The sequence below is a fragment of the Poecilia mexicana genome, unplaced genomic scaffold (genome assembly GCF_051168715.1).
Source record: "Poecilia mexicana isolate PSO_F unplaced genomic scaffold, ASM5116871v1 scaffold_12, whole genome shotgun sequence".
Classification (NCBI taxonomy): domain Eukaryota; kingdom Metazoa; phylum Chordata; class Actinopteri; order Cyprinodontiformes; family Poeciliidae; genus Poecilia; species Poecilia mexicana.
Window position 1 is genome coordinate 16,795,060 of NW_028263381.1, and position 17,444 is coordinate 16,812,503.

Below are 17,444 nucleotides of genomic sequence, written 5' to 3' on the forward strand. Positions count from 1 at the left end.
AGCTATATGTTTCTCTTAATCTATGCAATATGAGTGGATCATCAATCTTAGGATAAGAAAAATAGAGTCCAGAGTTAAATATGTATACAGAGCAATGCAAAAACCAACACCGGCATAGAAACTTCTGGAAACAACTTTTTAGAACCCCTTAAAGTCACTTTTTATTTGTTTTTATTTAAATCGGCTTGAAATAAATGTACATCTGCAGATTTCAGTTACTTTAAATCGTAAAATATTCAGTCACAAATTGAATTATTTTAAATAATTTAAGTCTTTCTGTTGCTCTGGTCATTAGTCTGTAGGATTTGCAAGACTTTGAGGATATCATGCAGCATTTTGAATATTCGTGAACAGTTGGTCCAGAGTCAGTTTCTTAGACCAGTCAACATACATATTTAAAATAAACAAAACTATGATGCATTAGCTTCTGTCTTCATTGAATGCGAGACAAGTCATAATTTAATAGACATTCTTAATTAAATTTCCAAGCGTAATTTCCAGTCTGAATTTGCTTCGTTCCTGGGCCCAATCCCTCCTGTTTGTAGCTGCTGTGCTCCGTCTCTCGCCTGTTTTTTTTTTTTTCGTTCCCAGATGGTGTGAAACTCAAAAAAGTGCTGTTTTTCTGCAGCACCTCACCCTCATAAACAGCCAGTTTACAACTGTTTGGGGTAGTCGCTGACATGAGTACACACATGTCATCCAGCTCCATTAAAATGCAGACCAGACCCACCACACACACATACACACTGGGTGGGGAAACAGCGACAGGCAGGGACTGAAGCGTCTGCCAAAGCTGGATTGCCTCCCAGATTTAAGTTTGAATGACACCTTTATGTTGGAATGTTTTATTTCAAAAGACTTATTTAACTTTTATTACTGTAGCAATTTTGTTGTTACTCTACTTTTTTTTTTAATCTGTTTTTGTGCCGCCTAATGGCAAATCGTAAATTCAATTGGCTATTCAAGAATTGAATTCATATCTTGCAAAACAGACCAGTCAATCAAGTTTTTCCACATTCAAACCATTCTGATAGAATCCTCTCTATAATAGTGTCTTACAAAATTATCCATACCGGTTATACTTAAAAAAAACAAAAAACATTTTATCCTGTTACAACCACAAACTTTAAGATGTTTTATTGGAATTTTTGTTGTAGGCCAATATAGAGCTCCGCATGCACATCTGTAAGTTGGAAAACTATTTAAAAATAAATGTCTGCATAAGTATAATTAAACCCCTTTTAATTTGACACACCAAATAAAAGTCAGTACAACAACCAACTGCCCTAAAAAGTCAGCTGTTAGCTACCAGAGGGCAGCAGTGTGAAATTTAATGTCACTGTTGTGTGAAGGCCTCTGAGGTTGGTTAGACAACATTAGTGAACAAACAGCATCTTGAAGACCAAGTAACAAACTAGACAGGTCAGGGAGATAAAGTTGTGCGAAGGTTTAAGGCATCCAGAGTTCATTTATCAAACAACATCCTGAGCTTTGAAGATTTCTTAGTCACTGTTCAGTCAATCATCAGTAATTTGAAAGACGTTAACAAAACTGCAAACATACTAAGACGTGGCCATTCACGTTAACCGTCCATCCGGGCAAGGAAAGTGTTAATCCCAGGACCCCTCCGCCCCCCAAGAACTCTGGTGGAGCTGCAGAAATCCACAACTCAAGTGAAAGAATCTACAGTCAAAGCAAAAGTGCAATAGTCTAGATGAAAGACCTTGTCCAATCCGTTTCCAGACCTAAACCCCATTAATTTTGAGATTTGAAAAATGTGTTTTCAAGAAACTCTTTGAATGATGTGTAAAGCTAGTGAAAACATAACCTACAAGACTTGCACTGTTTGGACAACTACTGACCCAAGGTGTCTGAATCCAAAAGCATGCCTCAGTTTCCAGTTTTCTATTTGTGGAAATGTCCTTCCACTTTACAATTATGATCATCTACTTTGTGTTGGTCTATCACATAAAATTACAACAAAGGATATGCCACATAGCATAGTATTTATCACTACATCTCTTGGTGAGCTGAACGCTCACCAACCAAGAAGTATTCACTTTAGAGAGCTCCAGCCAAATAAAGGAAATTTCAAAAATAACACAAGAACAGTATACGTAATTCACTGCAACAAGCAAAGCAGAGATGTTTTCCTTCTGGAGTCTTTAATCTTCGTTTTAGTCATATTCACAATGCCAAATGCAGCTCAGATAAAGCTGAAAAGCATTTGACCAGACAGATAAGAAGTCAGGAGCATCTGTAATGTGTCATCAGCCTGCCCCTCCTCCCTTAAAGAGGGATAAAAGGAAGATAAACCTGTCAGCCACTTTGGATAACTAACTGCCTGTAAAGCTGCTGAGTGAAAAGCTCCTAAATATATACATTTCTCTGCTCTCATATGGTTTGAGGCCCCAGTGCCTGTTCTCAAAAGACATATTTCATACAGCCCACACTTCTTCTCTCAGTTGTCACAACATCTTGCTGTGATTTATTGAAAGAGTTGAACTCCTCACCCCTGACCCTATTCAAACCCAGCAGTATTTCCTCATCCACCTGGAACATGCTCTTTATGTGCCTGCCCAGAGGCCAAACTTTCATTTGGACCAGAAATACCAAACTACTATATGAAAGGGAAAAGGAGAAGGGAAATTATATATTAAGCAGGAGAGCAGCCGTCCATCTATTGATGATTTGAAATGGGACTTGTTATGAAGAGGTTGTCCTCTTTCATTTTGAGGATGAAACATAAAGCGGACTGATGTTCTGCCCAGAGGGGAAGGAAATATGAAGAAACATATTATCCCTTAGTCCTCTGATACTTAAGTATTTGTGCTTTTATGGAGGTTTGTTCACATATCAAACTTTATTGTTTCATAAAGTATTATGTTTATTTTTTATGAGTTGCATTCATTTTGTTTTTCAAATTTTTAAAATCAAATCATTAAGTCAAACTCAGTCCAAGGTATAATGTGATGCAATAAAGTTCAACTGATCATTTCTTGTCTTTTTGTGAAAACAGGAGGGACTGCTGGCTGAGTTGTGGACTTTGGAGAAGTCCCTCTTCATTAACATGTTTGTGATGTCAATGGAGAGGAACAACTCGTTTTCAACAGGAATAAACCTATTTGGCAATCAGGCTGTATGAGCTGCAACCTGACACGGCCAGCTGAAGATTGGGAGAATAGAAAATACACAGATAAAGTACAAGAGGACTGAGACAGGGCTACCTTCTATCAGAACTAAAAGAATTAGTCCACAAACGAAATGGCAGCAATTGCTTTTTTTTTTTTTTGATGGTTTTGTTCAGAAAAGACACAACTAAACTCTGAAACATCGAGTCAGGAGTTATGTTGTTTTTTTTTAACAGAAACAAACCCAATGTCAGCTGTAGCTACAATAATGGCTTCATGTAAGAGTACATAACAATAACTCTATGAATGAATCCTTCTAAGAAAGAGGCTTCCAAACCCAAAAAATAGGACAAGTGTACCTTCTGCTGTATGGAAAGACTATTGTTGCACTGTAAATGGTTATGTAAACCTCCTAAAACTCCACATATTACTCTCCCCACCCATGAACAATGAGTTTGATTTCATTGACTGCTTGGACACAACACAAAAACTATCTGGCTTTAACTCCATTTTCATTCCATCTCAGATTACTGCCGCGAGATTTTAAACTCATTTGCAGTTATATCGTGCCTGCATAGTGTAGGCAATTAGACGTTTTATTACTCTGGTAAACATCTGGACTCAGAAGTCAAACTTTGGGAGTGTACAGTCAAATCACTGAAATAACCCCTGAAGTTGGAAATCCGTAGTAATTGGTGTAAAGCAAAGTGATGGCTGCATAATGTCTCATTTGACTTCTGATGATTTGCTGCAGTGTTTTGCACTTGCTGGTAGGTAATGATTTGGTTCGGTGTGGCATCATGATGAAATTATGAACGTTTTTTTTAGATGGTTGCAACACGTCATTAAAGCAATGCAGCTTTCTCTTCTTTAAAGCTTTTTCAGATACTTAGGTCGTTTAGAAATGACCACTTTCCACCATGATATTAATATATTTGCACCAAGGAGTAAGTTGGATGGATTTGTTTAGTTGGCAAATAAAGAGAAGTGATGAGAAACGAAGTCGGGATAACACATGGTTAACTGACAAAGGTAGTTGTCTAGCAGCAAAATCTGCCTGGTGAATAAGAAAATCATTGACAGAACACTAAATAGGGGTAGATTGACCATCAAAAACAGAGCCTGTGGGAATTTACAAGACTCCTTTGTAAGGATCTGCTTTTACTTATGACCTAGACCTAAAACACAGATGATATCCAGGCCTTCTGGGACGACAACAAGATTGCTTGCAGATTAATCAAACTAAACAGGCACAAAATTGCTCTCTGAGCCACATGTTTTAGATGGAAGCGCCGCGTGGAATGCTTTTTAAAAGAAGTGAGAGGGCATCCGACTCCCGTTGCTATCCTTTTTTTCTGGACGGAGACAGTTGACAGGCTGAGGAGGAACTCGCAGCAGGACGTGAGGCCTGCAGAGATATGCGTGTCATTTTTGCGGCTACAGTATTAAACTGCAGAAATGTCATATATAAAGAAAGAAAACAAAACAAGAGTCGTCATCGTCAAGAAGTTTGCAACTGACAGCCTAATCCTAATCTAAATGACGCCAAAAATTGAGTTTGGTCAAAATTAGTGAAGGATTATTTATTTGCCTCAGAATAACCCTCATTTGTATCCCTGCCCTGTCTGTGTTGTGTTTGCTACCCAGACCCATTTGACAAATTGATATCTTGGCTCGTGACCCCTTTAAACATTGCTGTGCCGGCTTGTTGGGCTACGTTGTGTCTGTGTTGCGTCGCCAGCTCAAACAAATATTCAAGCTGTTTTATTTGGGTTTAAAGATGTGAGATTAGCCAGCAGACACAAGCAAAGATAAGAAACAGCATTTGAAAAGCCAAAAATAATGACGTGCACCAGAAATGTGTTATTCTACATTTCTCCCGGCGTTAATCATCCTAGAGCCAACCACCATCACTTCTGCTCATGTGTATAGATGGTTAATCGCCTATTGACAGGGTAATCCTGATGTTATAACTGTACTTACTGAAGGTATAAGGACATGGCCTTTGTTTGTAGAGCATAACTTGCTCAGTATTACGCCTGCTATATAGCAACACAAGAGTCAAGATTTATTTTTCTTTGGCATGAGCACATGGGATATTGTGAACTTAATCAAACTTTGGTGCAAGTTACAAACCTTGTTGCCAATGGAATCCATGCCTACAGGCATAATTCATCCGTGCCAGTTTATTTTTGTATTTTAAATCATTCTGAATGTGAATTTGATCTACATGAAGAATGAATATCATCTGATTGAGCTTGTTCTCCATTAGTGCTTTTACTTGTGTGTTTTGAAGCACTCAGCGAAGACATGCAAGGCAATCCATCACATCAAACTGTGCATTGCTGTGGAAAGTTTTTCTTTTTTTTGCCTCTCTAGGTATTTCCTCTGTTTAATTTTCTCAACAAAGATAGGTATATGATTTTACCCCAGTAAATACTCTTCTTTTTAAAACTGTAAAGATCCATTTCAGTACATCAGCTCGGCTCACGTGCAGCAGTCATGTCTCAGCTGCTGTGTGCGCAGTCACAGTGATTTGCTTTTAACAAAGGGGGAGAAAAAAAATGAAGACCGCACTGACAGAGAGCGCAGAGACTACTTTAGGCTGGCAGATGTAATCCCTAACACGGCTCCAAAGTGCTGTGAGCCACCGCAAATTTTCCGTGTGAACTTATTTAAAAACAAAGCTCGTACCACAGACCTCTCATGCTCCTTGTTTCTCGTTTTTTCCAAACAATAATTTTAAAGCACTTTCTTCAGCACACTTTCTCACTTTCTCTGCCATCTCATCAAAATGACAAACAGCTGAGTGGCTCAGCGTAAAGTTTGTTAGCTTGGGAAGTAACTCGTCAATCATTTTGGTGTGATTTTAAGGAATATTTTGGCAATGCTTGATGATTAAAGTTTAGAAACTTTAAATTATCTGCCTTTGCCCGTAATGCATTGTGTTAAAGAGTATAGTTTAGCTTGATTCTGTTTTGCAAGGGAAAAAAGTTGGTAATGTACGCTCCCTGAATCCATAATATATTTCAAAAAGATAGATTTTAAAAATACATTGGTCTGGAAGCTTTGTTTACATTCTCAGCTTTATATAAATTGCAAATAAAAAAAAGGGTAAGATGAAAGACTTTATAGTTGCAGATGCTACGCCACAAAAATGTATTTTAACAATGAGTTGTTGATGTACTCCTTATTTTTGGGATTTATAATTCATGTAGCAAAGAAATCTGTTTGTTAAAATTATTGTAAGAACTACAAGTTAACAATACAACCTTATTTAAGCTGGATGGCACCCGGAAAACATGGTAAATAATCTTAACTGTTCATTTTTAAAGCTGAAGACAAGATGCTCTTATCCTGCGCTATCAAAGTTTGTCATCTGAGAACTTAGCGTTCCTTTGCTTGTTTTGCTTTTCCCGATTGTCTCCACTTCTGTGTTTTTCCTGTCTTGAGTTTAGAAATCTGTGCTCGTCTTATCCCGTCTGTGTTTATGGGTTTATCTTTATTCTGTCTGCTGCTCTTTTCACCCTCTTGCCTGCCTTCCTGGTGCTTCTCAGATTTTCCATCTGCTTTCTGTTCAGCAAATGGAGATCGGTATCGATATTACAAAAAAAAACCAATACCCTACTGAGTGTGGCTGGTTTCTGAGTCTCGGTCTGCTTCAGAGAAATATAATGAAAGATAGTTTTGGTGTTGGTTGAAATATTATCATTCTTCAGAATAAAGAATCCTTATTTTGTGGAACTGAGGCATAGGTTTTGTGTGCTTCTCATAATCGGCACAGCTTATCTTTTAAACTCTCACAGTCATGTCAAAGCCATATTTTATCGGGACCTGCTCTTATCATTGGCATCTTACTTTCAAAACTATGTCCTGTTTATGTTGGTGTTTCAAAAACAGTTTTTACTGAAGCTGGTTGGGTTGAACCTCTGCATCCTTATACATATATTAAGTGAATTTAGAATGCTGAGGACTCTGAAATAAAGACCAAAATGACAACAAGTCATCATAAATGGGTTCAAGGCAAATCCTTTTTACTTTCTACAAGACTTGTTCATATTCTGTGTAGTTGTAAAGGTTGTTGGTGCCTGTAATAGCAAACATGTGCTACCTTTTTTTGCAGTCTGTAGACCACAAGTTGACATTTTTACACAAATGGAGGACAAATGCAAGATGAAACGACTCTACGTATCCTTGAGCAGTGATTGAATTGTGGCTTTTGCGTCTTATTATGAAGAACTTGCTTGTTGGCTCCTTTTCAATCTGTCTTGATCATTGGTTATGCGAAACATTAGGCTACACATACGTTTGTGTGTGTGAGTGTGTGTGTGAGTTTTGGTCTAGTCTGAATTAGCTCAAAAACTATTTCATGTGGTATCGCATTGTTTTGAAAATACATTTGTATTGAGGTTGAATCCAGGTGCAACGCTGTGTCCTGTGAGTTCAATCAAAAGAGATTAGTCTCAGAAATCGAAAACCTGCATGTTTTCCTCTGCTTACTGCAAGTCATTAAGCAGCTTTTAAATGTCTGGCACAACAACTATTGTAAAAAAAAAAAAAAAAAACAATAAACTCTTCGAGACACTGCTTACAAATTTCCCTCCTCCTCCTCCTCTTCATGCAGGGCTTCTCGTTTACATTCATCACATACATACCTTTATTTGCAAGGGATGGCCATGGCATTGTTTTTATTAGCGGCATTATTGTAGATAGTTTGTCACAGTTGCTTGTGTAGAAATACCAAGAGCATAACGTTTGATACGTTTGTAATAAATAGCTCTCTTGACATGTGGTCAGTCTTACCAGGCTGATGACCAAGCCACGTCTGTGTGTTTAGTGTCGCTCTACATGGATAAGCTCCAAATACAAACTATTTGTAAGATATATAAAGTGGAGTTGTACTTAAATATATCACCCTTATGGGTAGGCCCCCCCCACTATCCCACAAGTCTTTAATCTTTCACACGGTTTCTTGCGGGTTTGTGTTCTTGTCAAACAAGCTCCAAAATGATTATTGATGATGGTTATGTTTATTGTTTGAAGGAATTCTGTGCCCATCAAGTACAAATAACGTTATAAGTAAATCATGGATAATTGACAAAAAAAAAAAAAAAAGAGTCATATTATCAAAGCCTGTATTTCTAGACAGAGCTGGCCTTGTTTGATAAACACAAGGAAAGCTGTGTTGTTTTTGTGCCAGTGAATAACCAGTAATTTTCCTCATATTTGTCTTTGTCACGACTGTCACGTTTATGGATGGTTGACGCTCTCTGACAGTTGAACACCCTGAGGTTTTACTTGGCTGTTACAAACCAGTGTTGGGGTTTTCCAGAGAAAGGAAAAAAAAAATGCTTCATTACATCATTTCTGAAACATTGGATCACAAATGTCTCAGTCCTTTTTTTTTTTTTTTTTAATTTTTTTTAGCTTTGACAATAGTTTACATAGGCTTAATTTGTCTTTTTATGCTCCACAGCGTGGTGACACCTTATGGTTATCTACCTCAATAAAAGGTTTCTTTTTGTGCACAGAGGCGATGACTGCAGGCTGCTGAAGTCTACTGACTAGCAGAACATAATGTGTACATAAACAGCAAGAAAAGTCTGTATGGGGTGGAAAGGCCTCAGTACTGACTATAGCGTTTGTTTATCCAGCGCGCTGTAATGTTATGAGAACTGCTGCTTTGGCCTTGGTTTCAAGCTGTAGTGTAAATATTGAAGACTATGGAAAAGGAAGACTATTTAAGGCTTTCCATATGTTCTAATAATCCGAGCCTCTGATTGCAGCAATTCCACATCTTCCTGACAAGAAGAGCCTCAGTGGCTCTCGTCTTGCACAGCTCTAAGTACAGGTGTGAGGAGGAGTAAAACATAGTTTGCTGAATTTAAAGGCAGACGAGGTGTGTTTGACTTTACTCTTGAGCCTGTACCATCCACAGTGCAATCTCAGGTAATTGGAAGTGAGATTGTTTCTAGGCATATAAGTTTTTTTTTTTTTTTTTTATATGTTCTCCAACATCATCATTTTTGTTAAATGTCCTTTAAGTCTTAATGGCGTTCCTCTTTTTAGGTTTTGAGTTGAAACAATTATCTTGGCGGAGCATGTAATACCACGCTGTCTAAAAATAAATCATAATATTGGACCTTTAATATTTTCAGCTTTTGTTAGTCCTGATAATATATTTCTTTCTTGCGCTGCTAAATTGCCTTGCTTATTCATGACTAATCCACACTTATAGATCTTTTCTAAAAAACAACAGTTGCCTCTAAAATATATTTAACTTAATCATTGATTGTCTTTCAATATTAGAGGCAATGAGTTCAAAGGTTTTCTCAAACCGTAGTGTTTTGGTGTAAAACTATTTATAGCTTTTTCCTTTTTTTTTTTATTGGCCTGCTTTCAAAGCTGTCGCGTTTCAGGAAATTGGACCAAACATTATTAAAATGATCTAATCTGTGCCTCTCTTACTAAGTGGTCCATTTCATGTTTCTGCATGTAAGAGAGTCCACGGTGAATGAAGGCTTTCAGGTCTCTCTCGTATCTTTATCTCCACCATCTCCCTTCTCTTGGTGCAACATAAAAGGCGTACAGTGGACATATTGTGCGTTGGTGCAAATATCCCTGGCCAATTTCATCGATTTAAGATGTATGAAATAAGCCTAAGTAAATAATCAGTGGAAATACATGTCAGATGTTGCTCCAGATTACTCCAGATGTGGACGCCCAAAACTGTGCGGGGCTGTAAATTGCAGGGCTGCAGGTCTGTTTCCAGTGAGAGGCTGTAAATAAATATCAAGTGCAAGTTATGCCGTGAGCCCAAAGCAGGGCCAGAGAAACACGTTTTTTAGCTTAAGGTGGAAAATTCCTGTAACTAATGCATTAAACTTCATATAAAAAAAAGAACAGCTTTGTGATTTCACATTAGATAATATTCAATGTTGCAATTTTTCTTTTTTTTTTTTCTTTTTTATCTGCTGTCTGTTTGATGCCGTGAATTAATGAGTCTAAAAATGGCTCTGTAATGAAGCCATATGTTGAAACCAGCAGGGCACAATTTCATTTAGCCACAAATTAGGAGCAAGGCACTGAAAACATTACATAACCTCTGTGAGAAAGACATCTTGCATTAAAATAAATGCAGATCACCTGTTTGAGAAAGTATTGTTAAATTCTAAATTTAGTATATGCAATGAATCAGACTCATACTTGGACTTTTAACAATTCACCAGTTTCTGTGAATCTAAAAAAATACTTGAAGACTACAGCTATATAACTCTTTCTGTAACATCTTTTAGTTTTAAATTACCATCTAGTGTCTTTTGCTTGCTTTTGTGATGTCTTGGGCACATAAAACCCTCCCACTATTTTGAAATTATACTTTACATTCATCTATTCTCCTCTAAAGAAACACTTATTTTTGCCGTTGTACCTAATTTGCATATGTATATGTATATTGATGTAGGCATGTTGTTGTGTGTATATTAACGAGTCTCTGAAGTTTTGAAGTCCACAGACCTTTCCTTTCCCTTTTCCTTTCCTATATATATATATATATATATATATATATATATATATATATATATATATATATATATATATATATATATATATATATATACACACACACACATTTTAAACACTAATTCCAACTGTTGCGTATTTAAACATTACATATTCATTCATTTTTCCCCAAGTCATGGTGGCAGCAACATGGCAGCCATAGTGCATCCAGGCTGGCCTGTTTCTGTCGGTGGCTCTGGCCCAGATTAAAGTGCTGGGGTTCATTGTTTACACAGCTCCCCGGTGCCACGGCTGAGCAGGCCTAAACAATAGGCCACTGCTCCCTTTTGTCAGAATGAGAGGAAGAATGGAGACCTCTTGACATGGCAACCTGAAGCCTCAATGGCCCCACTTCACCTAGCTGAGAGGGTCACAGCGAGAAAGAGAGGACAGGCAAGTAGAGGGGATGGAAAAGATTAGTATGGTCGTGAATGGAGAGATCAGAATGGTTGGCGAAGGAACGAAGAATCGTCGGAGGGGGATGGATGGAGAACGTTCAGAGACGGAGTCGAGATGAGGACTTTAGCCCACTGAAGCTTCTTGTTTTATCATTTTCAAAGTAACAGAGACATTGACATTAAGAATCATGCCCTTTATTTTGAACTTATTGTGTTTACATTTGATATTATTACTGTTGCATGACTGTAACCTCTCCTCCACCTCAGTCCTTCCTGTCTCCTTCCATGTTACATTCTTGCAGTCTTGAGTCTTCCAGACCTAATTGCTTTATTCCTCCTCTACTGTATTCTGGAGACATTCATATCAAACGTCCTGCTTCTGTTAGCTTCGATGCATCACCATTGGCTTCGGAAAAGGGGGAGTCACGCGTTTCATTTCTTGATTGCAGGTCACTTTCTTGGCAACAACACAGTTATCGATGTGCTTCGCCTCCAGGGATATGAGGTGGAACACACGCCTGCTGGACAGCCCATAAGGAGGTAATGGCAGCAAGCTAAACACAACCACACACTGCAAAGTGTCTCACAGAGATTTTATATGATAGACCGACAGAAAGTTTTAAGTTGCATTCAGGTCAGTACTTGGACTGGGCCATTGTAATGAATGAATATGTTATGTAGCAAACTCTATATTGTATGTTTAGGGTAACTCTCTGACATTTCCAGTCTGTGGCATTCCCTAATAGGTCTATGCCTTCTATTTTGGCCCATTAATTTTCCCATCAACGTTTATGAGTTTGACTTATCCCGTTTTTTTAGTATAATTGTGCCAGGACATTGTTTCCTATATAAAAACAATAACTAAGGGCATCATAATAACTAATAACATTTCCATAACTGAGTGATTGACTTTTTAAAGTCATAGTTGCCTCTGGTATCAAAGTAGACAAGATGAAAAATGAAAAATGAACTGAATATACAGATAACTAACTTGAATTGACTAGTAAAAAATGAATAATTTTGTGTTTTGTCTTTTGCATAAAATCATAAACTGTTGAATTGTTTGGAGAAAATAGTTAGGCTCTTTTTTTTTTTTTGCCACGATTTGTTCAAGACTAGAATGCTGCATCCATTAAATGTAGCAATCAGACCTTTTCTCCCGAGCTGGTTATTGTTTTTATGTTTAATTTTAACTAAAAAAAGATGTGTCTGTTCAGTTGTCTGCAACTATACAACTAGATTTTGCTGCAGTAGCTAATATATATTGTGATGCACTTTCTTCACACCCCAAAGTCATCAGAGTGACACATGTGGGTAAAGGTCGTCCCTTAATCGGACTGCATGATATTGTAGATGCAATGTTTACATTTCACTGTTTCACCAGAAATAATTCTCATTGACAGCTCTCATTCTTTAAGGGATTTTGCAAGCTTCTGTGTTTTGGATCGTGCAGCTGATAAGTCTGACAAATTCCCCAGCGGCCCACCAATGAAGCATTGTTGAAAAGTTCGGCTCGTAGCTCCTCCTGCGAAGCATGTGGTGCAGCCAGTCGAGCGTGGAGCGCTGCGGGTGGCTATCTCACCTTCAATCTGCGTTCTTGTTCCTGTGTGTGTTCGAATGAATGAGTGAATCTACTTTCACACACAAGAGCCTGTGTTTGATATGGGATTATGAGCCTGAAATGAACCAGCATCCGACCCGCTTCGCTGGGTTAACGCAAAAAACCTTTACTGCCCTTGTTTTCTTGTATGTGTAATAATGCAGCTAAAATGAAACTGAGCAATTTATTATGTAGACTGAAAAAAAATAAAAAAAGCTTGTAGGTGACAAGGTTCGAGGAGAGTAGTTGAAGATAAATGCTTTCCGTGCTTCACTTTTTAAAGGGGACTTTAAAACTTTTTTGTCTTTTGCAAAACGTTTCGCTCGTAACACATTAACTACTGCCTGTGGATGACACCCCTGCAGCACTTTAAGGCTAATTTACAGCGAGGACATCGTTTGTAATATGTGCAGAATGTGTTTCTGCTGAAGCAAATGGGCTCTTCTTGAGAAAGACAACATCTGGAGGGCAGAACACACTGCTCTAAAGTATGTGTATATCATTCAGTGTTAAAGACGTGTCCACAGATGTGGTAGTTATCATTGCTTATGTTACAATGCTTCAGCAGGTCAAACATTTAGAAAGCAATGAGACATGTCCACAACTTGGCAGATGTTTAACCTGACAAAGATCCACGTGGAGCCGAAAAGCCGTCAATAAATGTTATGAAGATCAAGTGTTGTAGGCTTCACTACACCCATGTACGCTGTACAAAATGCTTTTAATTTGTGTTTGCATACGCGCGCGCACACATAGGCACATGTATTTTCTATCAAACGTCATCTTGTTTACTGTATTATCTCCTCACCCTTTTTCAATACTTCTGAAATTCATCTCTCCCCTCTTCAGTCTTACTTTTCTCCTTCATCTTCATTTTGTCATGGCTGACTAAAATCGGAGAAAAGAAAAACTTCCTCCCAGGATGGGTGTGTCAACGTTTCAAAAGGTCCACGTGTTCCCGGGAGGAAAAAAAATAAATAAATAAAAAAAGAATATGTCCCTGATTTTTGTTTGCTAGTGTTTGCAGTCTTTAACTGCAAAGATGTGAAGTGTAATTCAATATTTGTGAACCTTTTCAAAGCTGATGGGTCACAAAGTGAGTCAAAGCAAACAGAGAGGAATCAAAGTGTATTAGGAGCATCTTCATAAAAGGCTTAAAACACATTTCCCATTTCTGTTCTTCAACTTATTAATGTGTTTGTGTCGTTTAGGAGATCGTCGTCAAAACCCGCTTCCCCAGCACTGGAGGATCATCAGGATGACTTTACTCTTCTGGAACCCTTCCTCCATGATATCCCACACAAGGAGGAGGACCAGGGAGTTCTCCAGGAAGAGGACCCACTGCCCCACATGCTCCTTCCTGCAGACAGCCTGGATCTTCTAGAGAAAGCAGAGAAGAAGATGCTAAAGAAAAAGAGGCGAAACAAGCAAAAGAAACAACAAAATCGACATTTCAATGACCTCTGGGTACGCATAGAAGAGAGGTAAGGAGACAGAAAGCCCAAAGATAACATGACTACTTTATTTTGGACTTTTAATAACTGACTTAAAGTGTTTTTGTTTGTTTTTTAAAAGGGTGAGAAAATGTACAGCATTTAGCTTGTGTGGTTTTTCAATTCAACGATCGCTTTGAATTCATTATAAAACAAGGTCAAACTTGTACATGAAAGCTAGCGTCACAGTCCACAAAAAAGCAAGTTTTATGCGTCCGTCCATCCATCTTTTACTTTTAAAAACCTTTAAAGTTGTTTATTCATCTCCTCCTTAAAATAGAATAATCCAAAAACTTGTACTAACATGACATTTATGCACATGACAACTGTATATCAACTTCCGATCAAACCAGTCTGGTATACAATTGTAATAGTTGGAAATAGTTGTTAAAGAAAACATTGCAAACGAATGAAGATAAACACGTTACTTCATTAAGCATGTGAGAAGACTGTGGGGAACTTCCTGACGTGATGCTGGGGGCTCAAACAGCCACCGTATCACCAAACAGTCAACATATCAATTCACCATCCTCTTCTTTTAGTTACAGAACACAAACATTAGATCCACGCTTCTCTGGAGCAGGTATCAGTGTCTTACATGTAAAAATAGCAACTTGACAATTAAACCCGACTTGGTTCTCACCATCGCTCTAGGCAGGGACTAACCGCAGAACAAAACAAGCTCACCTTTTTGACAAAAAGTAGCTGTCTGCTGTGTGGAAAAAAAACGTATGTGTGTTTTGTCACAGCGAGATTTTGCTTTCATTTTAGTTGTCAAAAAAGGGTAGGACTCTGTTCTTCCATTTCCTATAGTCATTCATCAGGAAGAACCATTTGTTCAGTGTCTCCATTTCCAGTCATTTGTCATGGGGTCAACCAATACAGTCCACAATAAATAGCACTTACGGGCCATTTAGAGTTTCCAGTTTCGTCTGACATACACAAAGCTGGACTGTGTGAATTACAGTAAATACGACAACCCAAAGAGAAAACAAATACATGCAGAGGATGAAAACGTCATATAAAGTGCTCTTTACATTATGCCAGTGGAAATTATTTTTTCTCTCTTTATGCAAGGCTCTGAATTTTAAATGGGAAAAGGAACAGACTGTTTGCTTATGCTTGCTACAAAGTGCACTCCGTATGCATGTCTGTGTATTTTAATGTCTGAAAAGGAGAAACGGTCAGAGTATCAGATGCAGTCGTTGCATAGTTATGTAGTAAAGAACCTGGTTGCTTTAGTCTGCACAGACTTGCTTTCTATAGCTAGGTTTTGCTGGAAACCCTCTCCCAACATTTTTCAGAAGTGTGACATGATTTTCATTTCAAACATGCGAGATTAGGCTTTACAATTACTGTTTGTTGGTGTTTAAACCATAAACCCAATTAGGACAAATCCATTTAACCAACGTTGGTAAGAAAATGAGCGGGAAAACTAGGATTGTTACGTTATATATTTATCTTGTTGTCTTGTTATTTCCACCTGCAGCTCTATGGTCCAGTCTCCGCCTCCTCCTTTGGTCCGTATCATCAATGGTTACATCACAGTGGAGCCGCCAAACAGAGTCTACAGCCAGCACAACTACCATCACTTACAGTCTTCATCACCCGTCACCTCCTTTCCCTACGTTTTACTTATTTTGCTCTTCACACTTATAGCTTTGGTATTTCAGAGAGGGTCTGCAGTCCTCTAGAAGGACATCAATTATTTTAGTAATAAAAACATTGAAGAGTTTAAATTCAGTTCCAAATGAGGTCTAATCAGGACCTGAGGCCCACCAGAAAATATCTGTCAGGCTTGAGCATCCTGAGTTGGAACCGATGTCAATGGACTGATGTTCTGATAAAATAAATAAATATAATAAAACATTTTACATGTTTTCTTGGAACAATACAGTTTTTTTATTTTTATTTTGAGATAACACTTTGCACAAAGAATGAAAGAAATGAAATCTGAAATATTTTCTCATGCCTCATTTGCGTTTTTGCCAGATGTTAGCTACCCATTAGCCCCTTCAACAGGCATACCGTTCAGAGCATTCTTCAACATTAAACATTCTTCATAGACACAACTTGAACCATTTGTATTTAGTGTGCTTGTATGAGTTAGCGTGTTTATGCTGTGTTTGCTTGTGAGAGTGAGTTTGTCAGCTCTTATATGCCTTGTGTTTGCAGCCAGAAGTGTTCTTCATAACTTAATTTATTCTTTCATTTACAATCTCTTTGATGTTGTCAAATGTATTGGTTGGGGAAAATTGTACATAGTTTTTTTTATGCTACAGTTGTATTTTAGGGCTATAAAAAAATGATGAGAAACATAGTTTTTATATGAATTGATGAATAAATGAGCAGCATATTTCTTAAAGGACATCAGGAACTAACCACCACAGCCCATGTCATGTTTCACACTGAAATGAAAGTTGTGATATGGACAGATGATTGTATTGTATCTAATCTATCAGTGTTATTTCTTGCTTTGTTTGTGTTTGTTGAAAGAACTAATTTTTGTTTATTATTAGGTTTAAATTATTTAACTACATTAGCTTTCCTGTAAAGCATACAGAACATTTTCAGACTTTTTATAAATATTTTTGTTACTACAGTATCCAAATGTGCTTTCTGTATTTTCAAGAAATGACAGTTATAATAAAGCCTGTCCACACATGTAGAGCATGTACAGTGTAGTATTTTAGGACAGTCACGTGTCATCTATGGAATAAGATAATTGTAATAGTATCAACAATAAAATATTTATTTAGACACACTCTTTTGTTTATTGTCATTTTTTGACTGTAATTAAAATTAAAGAAAGTCAGTACTGTTGTTATTTTTTTATATGTAGAACAACAGAAGTCAGAATTCTGTGATTAAAATATTTTGTTTTAAGGCTGCGTTCACACTACAGCCTGAAGTGGCTCAATTCCGATATTTTCCGTAATGCGACCTGTATCCGATCTTTTCATGACAGTCTGAACAGCAGATGTCGGATTCTTTCAACAAATCTCACTATTCTGTGAGATTTGCATATGTTTGCAGTGTGAACGGCCCGGCAAAACAATCCGGTCTGACAAAAAAAAAAAAAAGAATCAGAATTGTGTCACTTCAGGCTGCAGTGTGAACGCAGCCTAATCCATAACAAATAAATTGAGGCAATAAGGAAGGGAGAAACCACAAGAGACAACTAGTTGATCTAAAGATGACTGAGAGAAAACCTGGGGTGATGATTACTAGAAAACAACCGTGAGGGAACAAAACCAAGACG

General features: G+C 37.7%; 1 protein-coding gene across 1 annotated transcript in view; it reads left to right on the forward strand.

The window, feature by feature from the left end:
• trabd2a (TraB domain containing 2A) overlaps positions 1-16,946 on the forward strand; it is a 50,364-nt gene extending 33,418 nt beyond the window's left edge. The window contains exons 5-7 of the mRNA XM_014987925.2: positions 11,539-11,629; positions 13,901-14,173; positions 15,672-16,946. Coding sequence (XP_014843411.1) covers positions 11,539-11,629; positions 13,901-14,173; positions 15,672-15,876 — 569 coding nt within the window. The 3' untranslated portion in view covers positions 15,877-16,946. The remainder of the gene's footprint in view (positions 1-11,538; positions 11,630-13,900; positions 14,174-15,671) is intronic.
• Positions 16,947-17,444: the final 498 nt, after the last annotated feature.